At 38.6% G+C, this 13,889-nt stretch overlaps 1 protein-coding gene across 6 annotated transcripts in view; it reads right to left on the reverse strand.

Annotated features, from left to right (window-relative positions):
- The window catches only part of LOC115637452 (zinc finger MYM-type protein 4), a 56,710-nt gene that overhangs the window by 31,709 nt on the left and 11,112 nt on the right, over positions 1-13,889 (reverse strand). For 4 of the 6 annotated variants that reach the window (XM_030538687.1, XM_030538689.1, XM_030538688.1 and 1 more), the window contains 4 exons: positions 7,367-7,409; positions 6,724-7,248; positions 4,933-5,000; positions 4,121-4,291 (listed from right to left, as the gene is read on the reverse strand). In XM_030538687.1, coding sequence (XP_030394547.1) covers positions 4,121-4,291; positions 4,933-5,000; positions 6,724-7,248; positions 7,367-7,409 — 807 coding nt within the window. Of the gene's footprint in view, positions 1-4,120; positions 4,292-4,932; positions 5,001-6,723; positions 7,249-7,366; positions 7,410-9,883; positions 9,952-13,889 lie in introns of those variants that run through there. The other 2 variants (XM_030538691.1, XM_030538692.1) reach the window with 2 other exon arrangements.

Raw genomic sequence — 13,889 nt, forward strand, 5'->3', positions numbered from 1 at the left:
GCAACATTTGAAGTTTCTTCTCTTTTAAAAGTGAAGTTTTATCTGCGTGCACCAGAACTGAGCATTTTTTTTACTATAAAAAACTTTAAAACAACTGAAAAATACTGTAACTTTTAAAGTTTACAAGTCAGCTGTAAACAGATGTTTTAACAACTTTAATTATAGTGTTAGCTGCAGGCATTGTTGGTAATGGGACTAGGATCACACCCTGATGTCCATTATGCATGATTGAGTCCTTAGAGAGCAAAATTTCAAAGCAATACAATGGAATTGAAAACTAGAAAGCACCAGTCTTAAAAATCACTTGCAGCAAAGCGTGCTGTGTATTTCAGGTTGGAGAAACAACATTCCCAATTTAACAGAGCCAAATTAAAGAAAATCCTCACCAGCTTCGATATTTCTCCTCAGTAACAAATAAAGATGATTACTATAGAGTTCTTTTACTCAAGGGATTTGTGTGTCTAAGAATTTAAACTTCATAGACTCTAGGACTGGAAGGAACCTCGAGAGGTCATAGAGTCCAGTCCCCTGCCCTCATGGCAGGACCAAATACTGTCTAGACCATCCCTAAAAGACATTTATCTAACCTACTCTTAAATATCTCCAGAGATGGAGATTCCACAACCTCCCTAGGCAATTTATTCCAGTGTTTAACTACCCTGACAGTTAGGAACTGTTTCCTAATGTCCAACCTAAATCTCCCTTGCTGCAGTTTAAGCCCATTGCTTCTTGTTCTATCATTAGAGGCTAAGGTGAACAAGTTTTCTCCCTCCTCCTGATGACACCCTTTTAGATACCTGAAAACTGCTATCATGTCTCCTCTCAGTCTTCTCTTTTCCAAACTAAATAAACCCAATTCCTTCAGCCTTCCTTCATAGGTCATGTTCTCAAGACCTTTAATCATTCTTGTTGCTCTTCTCTGGACTCTCTCCAATTTCTCCACATCTTTCTTTAAATGCGGTGCCCAGAACTGGACACAATACTCCAGTTGAGGCCTAACCAGCGCAGAGTACAGCAGAAGAATGATTTCTCATGTCTTGTTCACAACACACCTGTTAATGCATCCCAGAATCACGTTTGCTTTTTTTGCAACAGTATCGCACTGTTGACTCATATTTAGCTTGTGGTCCACTATGACCCCTAGATCTCTTTCTGCCATACTCCTTCCTAGACAGTCTCTTCCCATTCTGTATGTGTGAAACTGATTGTTCCTTCCTAAGTGGAACACTTTGCATTTGTCTTTATTGAACTTCATCTGGTTTACCTCAGACCATTTCTCCAATTTGTCCAGATCATTTTGAATTTTGACCCTGTCCTCCAAAGCGATTGCAATCCCTCCCAGTTTGGTATCGTCTGCAAACTTAATATGTGTACTTTCTATGCCAACATCTAAGTCGTTGATGAAGATATTGAACAGAGTCGGTCCCAAAACAGACCCCTGCGGAATCCCACTTGTTATACCCTTCTAGTAGGATTGGGAGCCATTAATAACTACTCTCTGAGTACGGTTATCCAGCCAGTTATGCACCCACCTTATAGTAGCCCCATCTAAATTGTATTTGCCTAGTTTATCGATAAGGATATCATGCGAGACCGTATCAAATGCCCTACTAAAGTCTAGGTATACCACATCCACCGCTTCTCCCTTATCCACAAGACTCGTTATCCTATTAAAGAAAGCTATCAGATTGGTTTGACACGATTTGTTCTTTATAAATCCATGCTGGCTATTCCCTATCACCTTACCACCTTCCAAGTGTTTGCAGATGATTTCTTGCTCCATTATCTTCCCTGGCACAGAAGTTAAACTAACTGGTCTGTAGTTTCCTGGATTGTTTTTATTTCCCTTTTTATAGATGGGCACTATATTTGCCCTTTTCCAGTCTTCTGGAATCTCTCCCGTCTCCCATGACTTTCCAAAGATAATAGCTAGAGGCTCAGATACCTCCTCTATTAGCTCCTTGAGTATTCTATATCCTTCGTACATCTAAGTTTCCAAGTCTTCACTGACATTCATTACTATGACTTTTAATAAGCAAAGGAGACCCTGCATTAAGTTCTGCTGTCATAGTCAAACCCATGCAGCCTGAAATAAGAATCTGCAAATTATTACAAACAGGAATGAATGTTTAATTACAGTGAACAAAATAAATAAAACAAAAAAAAAATCAATGTTGTATTCTCCAACCAAACTCTGACACAGATACCAACTAGCAAGCCCTAGGATAAACAAAATTCATGAAATATTTTGTCAAATAATTTGGAATAATACATACACGGGAGAAAAAAATCCACAAAATATTCATGAACTTTGCATAAAATAAAGTGAGGTGAAATTTGAATAAATAGTTGTTACAAATGATATTTCCAGCATTAACCAGTACATAGGAAACTTTTTCTTTACATTTATCTATGAATAACATCTTTGTTTACTTGGACCCAGAAAGCACCATAGTGCAAGTTTATAAAGATTTTCAAAGACTAAATGTGGCAGACACAGAAGAAAGAGTACAAAAAGGTACAGAAAGAACAAAAAACAGAACAAAACAAACCCCACCACTAAACAAAGACACCGAAACACAGGCAGCAGTGTCAATATTGTCAGTATTTACAAACCCTAACTTTGTTCTCCTCTTACCTACATATATATATATATATATATATATATATATATATACACATACACACACACATACACACACACACACACACACTTTATTTTTAAAAGCCTTAGGCAAACACTAATTAACCATCATAATACCCTACAAGGATGAGATTATACCCATATTAGGAATAAGGAAGACTGAGGCACTGTCAAATCAAATGATTTGCTTAAGACCACAAAACAATCAAGTGACAAAGATAGGTTAGAAAGTTTTAAAATCCTGCCCACACCTCCCTGCCACCACACTCAATCCACTAGCCCAGCCCAACTTATTATACAGGAGGGCTACATAAATCTAAGCAAAACTTTGTGTGGGAGGCCAAACATATTCTACATATATTAATAAGATTTAAACTCACCTGTATTGATTTATATTTTAAGTTCAGTTTGTTTTGCATGTATTTAGATAGACGATACTGTATATAGAAACAACCTATTTATACATTTGTGTAATCTAAAATATTGTAAACATGACGACAAAACACTAATGAACCGGCCATTAGTATATTGTGCTAAAGCAGGCTGCAGGCCTTATGAAATGCTCTGGTGGGCCATGTATGGCCCACTGGCCATCGGTTATGCACCACTGCATTAGACCAATGGTTCTCAACCTTAGAATCATTAAGCTTTTTTCTGTATGGTCACAAAAATTTCTATAAAGCTCAAGAATTCAAGAAAGCATTTAAGCATACACTTAAGTGTTCCTATAACTGAAGTCAAGTCAATGGGAGTTAAGCATGTGATTAATCGCTTTAGTGAATCAAGGCCTGTACGGGTACGTCTATACAGGGATAAAAGACCCGTGGCACAGCTGCAGCTGGCCCAAAACAGCTGACTTGGGCTCATGGGACTCAGGCTCTGGGCCTGAAAATACTGCTATGTAGATGTTTGGGGTCAGGCCCCACGAGCCTGAGCCAGTTGATCTGGGCCACCCACAGGTTTTTTATCCCCGTGCAGACATTCCCTAAGCTTTATTTCCAAAAATTGTTTCTAGCCCTTATGCTTGTGAAGGTAACCTTTAGGATGCAAACAGCAGATGTAGTCTATTTTTATATACTGCTATGGTGTGACAATTCACAAAAAATAGTCAATAAAAACCATTAATTGTACTTTAGATTTTTTTTAAACATGACATAGCCATGGGCTGGACCGAAGTGTCTACTTTAGCCACAAATGACATCATAAACTTATATGAGTGCTGTTTTTAAAAAATTATGTATTACTGCATTTTGGTTTTTACCTAACAAACAGTATGAAACATTCTGAGATATGAGGTCTTGGGAGGAAAAAAGGTTGTTTGGTTTTGGATTGGGGCTGGTAAAAGATCCCTGCACCAAGCTGTACTGCCTGTATGGTTGAAACTTCAACCAACAACCAACTGCAAGATTTAATTCATATCCAATTTATAGGACTGGATGTAAGAAACTAGAATATAAAAAGTAATGGCAGACTTACCTCAGAGTTATCAGGTTCATCTTTAATTTTGTCTAACAGTCCCTGCTGTGGTGCCATAGCTTTATCATATTCATCATCCAAAGGCTCTTCCTTAATTCTAATATTTGATGCAAAGGAATTCCCCAGCTCCTGACCAATGGATTCCTTGCTAGCAAACAGGTAGCTAGGATCCTGAAGAACAAGAATTACATAATATCCATTTGACCATTTCCTGTCTGTAACTATTACCTTCCCTCTTCAAATCCTTTGGCTCTTGTAAACAAAGCAACAGACACTTAAAAACAGTAGGCTCTACAAATCTAGGATGAAATAATGGCCTCACTGAAGTCAATGGTAAAACTCCCACAGACTTCAGTAGGGTCAGGATTTCACCTATTAAGTAGTTTCTCCTGCGTAAGAACAGCAATAAATCGGTCAGACCAAAAGGCCCATCTAGTCCAGTATGCTGTCCTCCAACAGTGGCCAATGCCAGGTGCCCCAGAGGGAATGAACAGAATAGGGAATCATCAAGTGATCCATTCCATTGCCCATTCCCAGCTTCTGGCAAACAGGCTAGGGACACTGCAGAAGAGCTCACCAAAAAGCAACTTTGTCTAGCAGTTGGTCTCTAAATGATGTGTACAGCAACTTTACTATCAAGGACCCCCATCCAAAGAGAGTGGGCAAAATTAAAATAATCTGCATTTGATCTTTCAAAGTAGTAAAAATGTGTGCAGAGACAAACTGCAGTTATTTTGAAATACCCAAAACAAACACATTTTGCTATACCAACAAAAAACAACCCAAAACCACTGGAGAGTTCCATAACTTACCCTGAAGTTAGTTTCTGGAATCTGTGGTGCTAACTGTGTCCGTAACGTTTCTTCTACTTGATTAGTAACTGGGGAAAATGTATATTAATTAAAAGTTAATACAGTTCTTAGACAAAACTGCTTCAAATCTGCCTAGGCTCTTCTACCAATGTCCATCAGCACAGTATCTGAGTATCTCCTATGTATTATATTCAAACTTCTCCTCCTCTTCCTTCCCAAAGCAGGTCCAATATAATGCTCAAACAAAATTAAGATTTTTGTTCTTCTATTAGACAATTTATTTCCCAACATCAGTGAAATGGTCATAAAATTCTGAAGCAGATACCCCACCCTGTGGGTTATCTGCATCTGAATAAACTCTGAGGATCCTGCCATGTTTCTGCATTTACATTTATATCTGGCTATTGATTTTTTCAAAACAAGGAAGCAAAGAAGACTCATCTATTTCTTGCTTTTCTGCCCCTCTCCCTTACTCCGTAAGTACCAGAAGCTAATACATGAAGAGATGTATTCAGTGCATGCTCTTCTTAACATGTTCAGAGATACTCCATTTGTTAAATAAGTAACAAAGCAAGTTTGTGAACAATTATTTTAGCTATGCCACTTTACTCAAGGTTGCAAAAATAGTTTCTAAGAGTTCAACTTTAAGCTCATCATAGTTTTCCAAAATATGCCCCTCTGGGGCAGAAATATTTTGTGCTTGGTCTCTGCCTGAGAGTGACGTGGTCTGGGGAAAAGAATCCCATTCACTTTTATCTCTTTAAAAATTGCCCTTGGTTGTTCCCTTTACATATGCTGAGATTCAAACATAAACTGAGATTGCAAAACATGGATTTTAAAATTCTTGTAGTGTTACAAGCCTTGGAAAATGCAGGACTGGGTATGCACAGCAGTAAATACCTGAGCTGTAAGTTGTGCAGAACACTAAGAAGAAACAATCAGAAACCTCTCATTCCAGGGCCAGACCTACCGCCTACTTTCTCCCCATCCCCAGAGATTTCTGAACATGATTAGGATCATATATTAATTAAACTTGTTTTGTTACTGTCAAGCTTTGCACCCCAAACTGTACTGAGGCTTCCAGAGCCTGGGAAGTTTGAAATAGGTGCATGGGTAGCAGGATCACCAGGCCACTTTCAAGCTCCCCTGACTGAGGAGAGGATCCCCAGGCATCCCTTTTGCCCTATCCATGATGGCGGGAGAGAGAGTCCGAGAAGCAAATTCCTCGTCCCTGTAGAGTGTGTGTCTTAAAGCTGCTCTCTAACGGACTACTTGGAGGCACTAGTGCAGCTTTAATAAACCTTCCCCCAATGCCACTCTCAAAGGTACATTCCTTGAAGGGCACACATATTAATAGCATGCATTTCACAGAAGCATCAGCGCATTACTGACAAACTTTTAAAGACAAAAATCATGGAAGAGAAGAATGGAAGTATAAAAAGACTGCAAAGAACATGATAAAAAAGCACAGTAAGAAAGCTTAAGGTGACATTGAGCTCACTTAATAAAGCCACAATAACAGGGTTTAGGCTGAGATATTTAGAGAAGGCTAAGGGAGTCAAGCACTCAATGCCTAAAGGCTAGAATTTTCAAAAGAGCCTAAATATATAATTTCTAGAATATGGATTTGTCATATTTCAGGGTTCAATGCAAACTGCTTTCCCTGCATTCAGGTGGACACATTACCCTTCCCAAGATAATGGGTTACCTAACTAACTCTATGTGTGGTCTGTATCTAGTTCTCTTTTTCCCCCTCTCCTGAGCTGTTATTTCTGTGGGTTAAACTGTTACCTGCTTTATCAAGGAAACTGCTTTTCAATCTGGAATCCAACTCTTTAGGAATTTTTTCCAAACGTTTTTCACGTTCTTGGAAAGGTCCTTCTCTGCTTTTCTCTTTTGTTGAAAAAGTCTCTTTACCATTATCTCTTGCTATGCTAAAATCCTTCCGAATGGGTTTAAATATAGGGCCCTGATCACATGATGAAGTGATGTCCTTTTGGATTGCATTTTGTATTTGCAATTCTTTTTCACTGTCCAATTCATGTTCTGTAACTCTCTTTCCGTCCTCCAGGTTATCTTCAGTGTGTATCGTAGACGGGATACTGTCTTTTGAAGTAAAATTTTGATCGTCCTCATTGTCACTCCCAACAACTGGAATCCCTGCAAGATCCCCCGAGTTCAGAAAATAATCATCTTCATCCAGCAGTGAGTTTTCAGATCCTGTTCGATTCTGCATTTCATAGGATATGCTTTCAAGGGTAGGTATTAAATTGTGATCCGCATCCTCAGACATTTCTGCATCCAGAATATCACCACCTATGAATAAGGAAAAAGAGTGCAGGTCTTGAAAAACCACCATTTAACAGAGAATATGCATACAGTATTAAACTTTAGCTTACTCATAAATACATATATAAATAAAAGAAGCACTTACATTTCTCTGTAATGTCAAAAACTGCATTAGATTTGTCTTCAAACTGTAAGAAGGAAAACATTACATGATTATCCATGGCAAGTGTCATGTATTGTGATGTAACTTACTCTACAACAAAATTCACCATCCACCACTACCAAAATTGTCAATATAAAGTTTTGTAAATTAGGATTACATTGCAGAATAAAATAACTACATTAGAAGTTGCAAAGTGACATTCATTGTAGCTGCTTTAGTAGTGTACAGAAGAGCACAGCATGGAGGTTTAGAATTAATACTGCCTCACTTACGAAAAAGGGTACCAAAACAAAAAAATTTAGTTTAATCCTCCCCTCCCCACAAAAAAAAAAAAACCCCACACACCCAAATAAATAAAGATCAGGGATTCCACCCAAGGGAAACTAAGACCTAATGTAGACCAAATTAGCCTTTGTCATACCCAAATACTAAGGTGACCAGCACACTACGAATATAGAAACACCAGCACACAGAACTTCCACTTGACCTTATAGATGGCATAACCACAATGGCTACTCTTGCCATTTGCCAGGGAATCTTCCCTTTTCCATAACGCACATATAAAGTACAGTAACACCTTACTTCCTAAGAGTTTTGACAGTGCATGAGAGTAAGGCACAGAACTGAAAAGTGCTTGTGTTTATGTATTGAACAGAACATGTATTTTCAGTACACATTCCCTGATAGATGTTAACATTGATAGCATCCTTTGAGGCTTTTCAAAGCCAAAACGTGCACCAAGGAAACCAGAATGTCCAACAGAATTATTATTATTTCTTGTGGTGACATATCTTTCCTTTCAGTGGAAATGGTAAAACTTCCGTTTTAAGTCATATCTGCTTTCTTAAGGCAACTGTAAGAAGTGAAGTTAAACTTCCCATCAAGGCTAGAATAATCTTTGCCTTCCTCATCTGGAGCACAAGTAATGTGTAGATCCTGGAAGGTTTGAGCTTTCTTACTGCAGCAATGAATTTGGTAATGTCTGGTAAGATGCAAATCTGAGGCTGGTCTATGGGCCCAATTCTCTTCTCAATTACACTAGTATAAACCAGGAGTATTTCCACTGAAGTGAACTGAGTTACATTAGTGTAAAATCAATGTGAGAATAAAATCAGGATCTATAAATCCAGAACTCTTCCTAGTGCTGGTTCCTAGATGCTGAGAACTCAAGAGAGAAGGATGCAGTACTGGAAGTGTCCCTGGTAGCAGAATCTCAGTAGGCACTTGCTTCCATTTCCCCAGGGTGTGCAGTATGTATCCAGACTGGAAGTCTCCTGGAGACACAAAAAAGGACCAAAGTTCAGTTCTACATCCAAGTCCAGTAGCAATGTTTTCACTCTTCTTCATGAGGACAAAGAACATACCAGAGAGAACTTGCTAGTGGGGCATTTTAAGTTTCCAATGAAGGTGAGGCATTAGATCAAACTCATTTTCCTTCTTGAGTTGCATTAAGATATTAAGTGGTTCTTGGGCTAGTTTGAGATCTCCTGAGCATCTCTGAGAACTAATTTTTAGGATCCACCATAGCCTTTGGTAGTCATCCTACATGTGTTCAGAATTTAGCTCCCAGAATCTTTCCTCCTCTTTGGATCCCATACGTGCTGCCAAAATGCTCAAGTCCTGCAGTTACTGGAGGCTGGAGTATTAGAATCCTAATTACTTCTGCTCCATGGAGGGGACTCAGAACCATAAAGAGTTAGAGATGAAGAAGGGGCCAGAGAGATATTTGTTTTATGGCAGATTTGCAGGATGTGTCCTTTATGGAATTCAAAACTTTGTCATGATCAATTTGACACGGAATCAGGTGATAATGGAGTCGACATAGAGGATGTTGAAGCTGGAAAGCTGCACTTCACGAACACATCAATTTCTCCATCACTGAAGTCTTTTGGAAAACAAATCTCTGTTAAAGGGATATTTATCCTGCAGAGGACCTCTCTAACCTGGGAGCGTTGACACAGTACTGTACAATCCTTTGTCACTTTATAGGAGGTGAGAGATCCTGTGAATTGTCACTGTAGGTTTTGCCCCTTCAATAAACTAACTGCTTCATTCAGGGAAATGAGAGGTTCAACTCAGATTGTAAGCAATGTTTGTACAGCACCTAGCACTACGGGACCTTAGGCATCAACTTACAATACCAAGTTCTTTTTCTGAAGAGGCTGAAAAATATTTGCAATCCAGACATTTGTAATGTAATGCATTTGTAATGGCTCTTTAAAGTGTTTACCACATTTTCAAGCATCAGATTGTTCTTGAAGAAAAAACTTGTTTTGGATTTCTTGTCTCTTTCTTCTGTGGAGCTGTCAGAATGAGAGGTGATGTGTACGTTTGCCTTGGGTGTTATTAGATACTTTTGGATTTATTCTCTTTACAAGATTCAAAGCATACATGAAAACATGAATAGATCACTAGTGTGTTTTTATTTCTACTTTGTTTTACTTTTGCTGACAACCATTGAAGGCCCTAGTTTTATATACAGTACATCACACAATCCACCTTAGAATTAAATATCTTTCTTGATAGGTTCCCTTCTTGGGACCCTTAGCAGACTTGGAGTAGCCTTCAACCACAGCAGGAACGAGGAGTAATTGACCTGGGAAAGACATACGGGAGTGTAACTGCTTAGGTCAGGGGTAGGCAACCTATTGCATGGGTGCCGAAGGTGGCAAGCGACACAAGCTGATTTTCAGCGACACTCACGCTGCCCAGGTCCTGGCCACCGGTCCGGGGGGCTCTTCATTTTAATTTAATTTAATTTTAAATGAAGCTTCTTAAACATTTTAAAAACCTTATTTACTTTACATACAACCATAGTTTAGTTATATATTATAGACTTATAGAAAGAGACCTTCTAAAAACATTAAAATGTATTACTGACACATAAAACTTTAAATTAGAGTGAATAAATGAAGATTTGGCACATCGCTTCTGAAAGGCTGCCGACCCCTGGCTTAGGTCAATGCAGAAGCAAGAACTGGGAACAGAGGTACCAAGTCTAGACGTGTTGGAGAAGCTTCTCTGCCTATTGCCAATAAGGCCACCTATAAAGCTTCAGAACATAGGAACTATAATACATGACGGGTCCACCTTGTCCCGTATCCAGTTTCTGATGCTAACCACCACCAAAACCCTCACAGGCAAGTGCAAAAATCAGAATGGACAACTCAATGACCAGCCTATTGGGACTAGGGAAAACTTCCCCACTCAATCAGTGGTTTAATTATGCACTTTAGAGTGAGAGTTTATATTCCCTTTTTTTCTAAGTAATATAACTGTGGATATTCTCACTCCTCATATACATTTCTAATCCATTTTTTAATCCTATTAAGTTCTATGTCTCCATGTTATCTCTTGGAAGTAAGTTCCACGTGTTAATTATTTGTTACAACAAAATGTATAATCTTTTAGCAGTTTTGAATTTGTTGTTTTCAATTTCTTCGGGTCCCCCTACCATTCTTGTATTCTGAGGAGGGTAAATAAGAATGCCCAACTAGCCTCTCTATACCTTTACTTTGTATACGTCTATCATGCTCTCTCTGAACTGTCGTCTCTCTAAGAAGTCCCAGTATTTCCTCCCATGGAAGTCTTTCCACGCCCCCAAACAAATGTCATCTCTCTCTGAATGGCCTCTATTTATTCTGTTCTAGCCTTTCAGAAGGTGCCCAGAAATTAACAAAGTATTCCAAGTCTGGGTATATTTGACTTGTACAATGATATTAAACATATTTTTTCATCCCATTCCTTATGCATCCCAATATTGTTTAGTTTAAACAAAAAACACTGCTGCGTACTGAACAGGAATTTTCACTGAACTTACAAGGAAGCCCCTAATAATGGCTTGGCCCCTACTTGTGGGAAAGCAGCCCTGGTTCTTGACCTATCCAACATCCCTTAGTCTATCTAAGCTCCTGCTCTTCTTTACTATCACACTGTTGCATTGAAGGAACAGACCCCAAGAGCCATTTGGAGATAGGGACTCAAATTGCCCAGATTGTCTCCAGAAGAGGTACCTAAAGACAACCTCTTTCATTTTTGCTGCACTGAATAACTACCTAGCAAGTACAGCACCTGCATTCTCCTTTTTCCCTTTTCAGCCACCCCTCCCCAACTCCTCCGACCTTCCAAAGTTGAGGCTAGACTGCCTAATTTTCTAAGAGCAGAACCCTGTGACATGAGTAGAACCCCTAACTCCCACAGAAGTCTTTGAAGGTTAAGGGTTCTGAGCAACACACATCATCAAGTCCTAAAAACACAAGTCTGCAGATTGTCTATTGCTTTTTCGAAAAAGGTAGATGTTTTGCTTGTCATAGTGCAATCTTAGGAGGCTCACCCTTTAAGTGTCTGATCTACCACCAGGGTAGCTCTGATGAGCAGTACACAATCCTTTAGAAAAACATTTCTAGAAAATTTTAGGACAAAAATAATATATTCTTATAGTTGCACAATGTCCCCAAAGAGCTGGCTTCAGAGTTTGAGGTTATTTTCATATACAAAATAGTACATAACTGTGTAGAGCAATTTGCTCACAGGACAGTATCCTACTGATTGCAAGCAGCAGTACACAACTACTACAAACTGGGACAATGAGAACATCACCATCTTACAGGAAACAGAAAAAGTCAATATCCAAAACCAAAGTGTTGTTGCACTGAGTAATACAGTGAAATTAAAATAGCAAGGTTTTTATAAATTACCATATTATGCCGTAACAGACGTTCTGGTGTGATATTGTAAGTACACTCACAACAACTGCAATTAACAAACAGGAGGGAAAGGGAGGAAAGTTTTTCCTCATAAAAAGCTGCTTGACCAGCATTGTCCCAAAGCAGTTTTAAGGAAGCTGGCTGCAAAAATTAGCAATAAAATAAGATAAATGAGTGTTCTTGCTATTCACATTACTACATCACTTTGTAGTCCTGACTTGACTGCACATAGGTTTTACTAGACGACAGCACAATTGACACACTCCTTACCACTGGATCATAATACTCTCACACTAGCTACCACAGGCCTTATTGGGTGCTTCTGCATATAGTCTTTTTCCTATACTGGAAAAAATGCTGTATTATATTTAAGGCAATGTTCTGATCCTCTCCCCTACTACAATACTTCATGGTAGCTCTACTGTAATTTCTACAGCTCCAGTCAACATGAGAAAATTGTTAGTCCATGCCACTTTCAATTCTTCTGAACACTGCCTTCACTTTGCCCCAAGTTTGCTCTCCTGACATCGCTGGCACTGTTTTAGTGATCAAAGTATGGAGCTGGAGTCCATGAATTCTCATCATGGCTCAACTGCTGACTCACTGCATTACCCAGAGAAAGTTAATTTGAACATTGCACCTCAGTTTCCCAAACTAGCATGAGGATGCCAGTACTTTACAAAGATGTTGTAAGGATCACTTAATATCTGTAAAGCTATTTAAACATGCAAGTTGCTATACAAGTAGCAAGTACTATTCTGGAAACCAAATCCTACTGCTTATAGGTCTGATTTTGCTGAACATCTTCAACTCCTATTCAAGACAGTGGGAATTGGGGGCACTCCACATATCACATGAAGTATCCCACATATTGCAGGGCAGAGGTCCGTGTACTGTATCTATCACCCACACTTTTTTATGATGCACATTTATTATTAGCTAGAAGGACCTGAGAGCAGCTGCCTCCAGATTACAGACCATGTTCTGAGCCAGTGATGCGGAACTGTAAGAGGATGGTGCACACCAAGCTCCAGTAGTCTGTGCCTAAAGTTCCAAGTGTATTCCCAAAAGTGATCTTAATAAATTAAGGCAAGATGTAGGCTTACTGCACCACTTTGCTAGCCAAAGAGCTTTTTTCTAAGTGAGGATGTTTTATTTTGCTATGTATTCATGTCACATCATTTCTATAAAGTGCACTTAGTGTGATAGGTACTACTTAAGGTATGTTTATGACAGCTAAATTCTGAAACTAGCAAAAGTTATGTGCTGCTATTTTTCATAATGGAGATGTTTTAGAAGACTATGGGTTTTAGGTATTTTCTCTAGTTTGAAGATTACATTAGCTTGTATTCTGTATATCCAAAGTGCAAAGAGAAAAATGCTCTTCGGCTGTGCACACAAGAAGCCTGGTTAGGTGTTAGCTTGTCTAAAGAAAATAAGGGTTTTGATAAGCTGGGCACCAAAATATTTAGCAGAATTGTCAGATTAATTTAAGTAAATCTGATATGCTGTGGTTTAGTTTAATTCTTCCTTCTAAGTCTAAGCATCTAAACAACTACACTGCAGAATTATTAGACACTAGAATGCTTACCACTAGACCCTTTTTTTGCCTGGCATGGGTGACAGAAGGGTATTAACTGCAGTTTAGTATTATACACTTTAATTTGTAATAATTAAAAAAATTACTCATAATTACAATGGCATTCAAAACTGCAACAACATCCATAAACCATTAATAATAATTAATAATTATTGTTGTATAATACAAAAAGCAAAGCTGCCTTGAGGCTGGCAATTTC

The sequence above is a fragment of the Gopherus evgoodei genome, chromosome 20 (genome assembly GCF_007399415.2).
Source record: "Gopherus evgoodei ecotype Sinaloan lineage chromosome 20, rGopEvg1_v1.p, whole genome shotgun sequence".
Lineage (NCBI taxonomy): Eukaryota > Metazoa > Chordata > Testudines > Testudinidae > Gopherus > Gopherus evgoodei.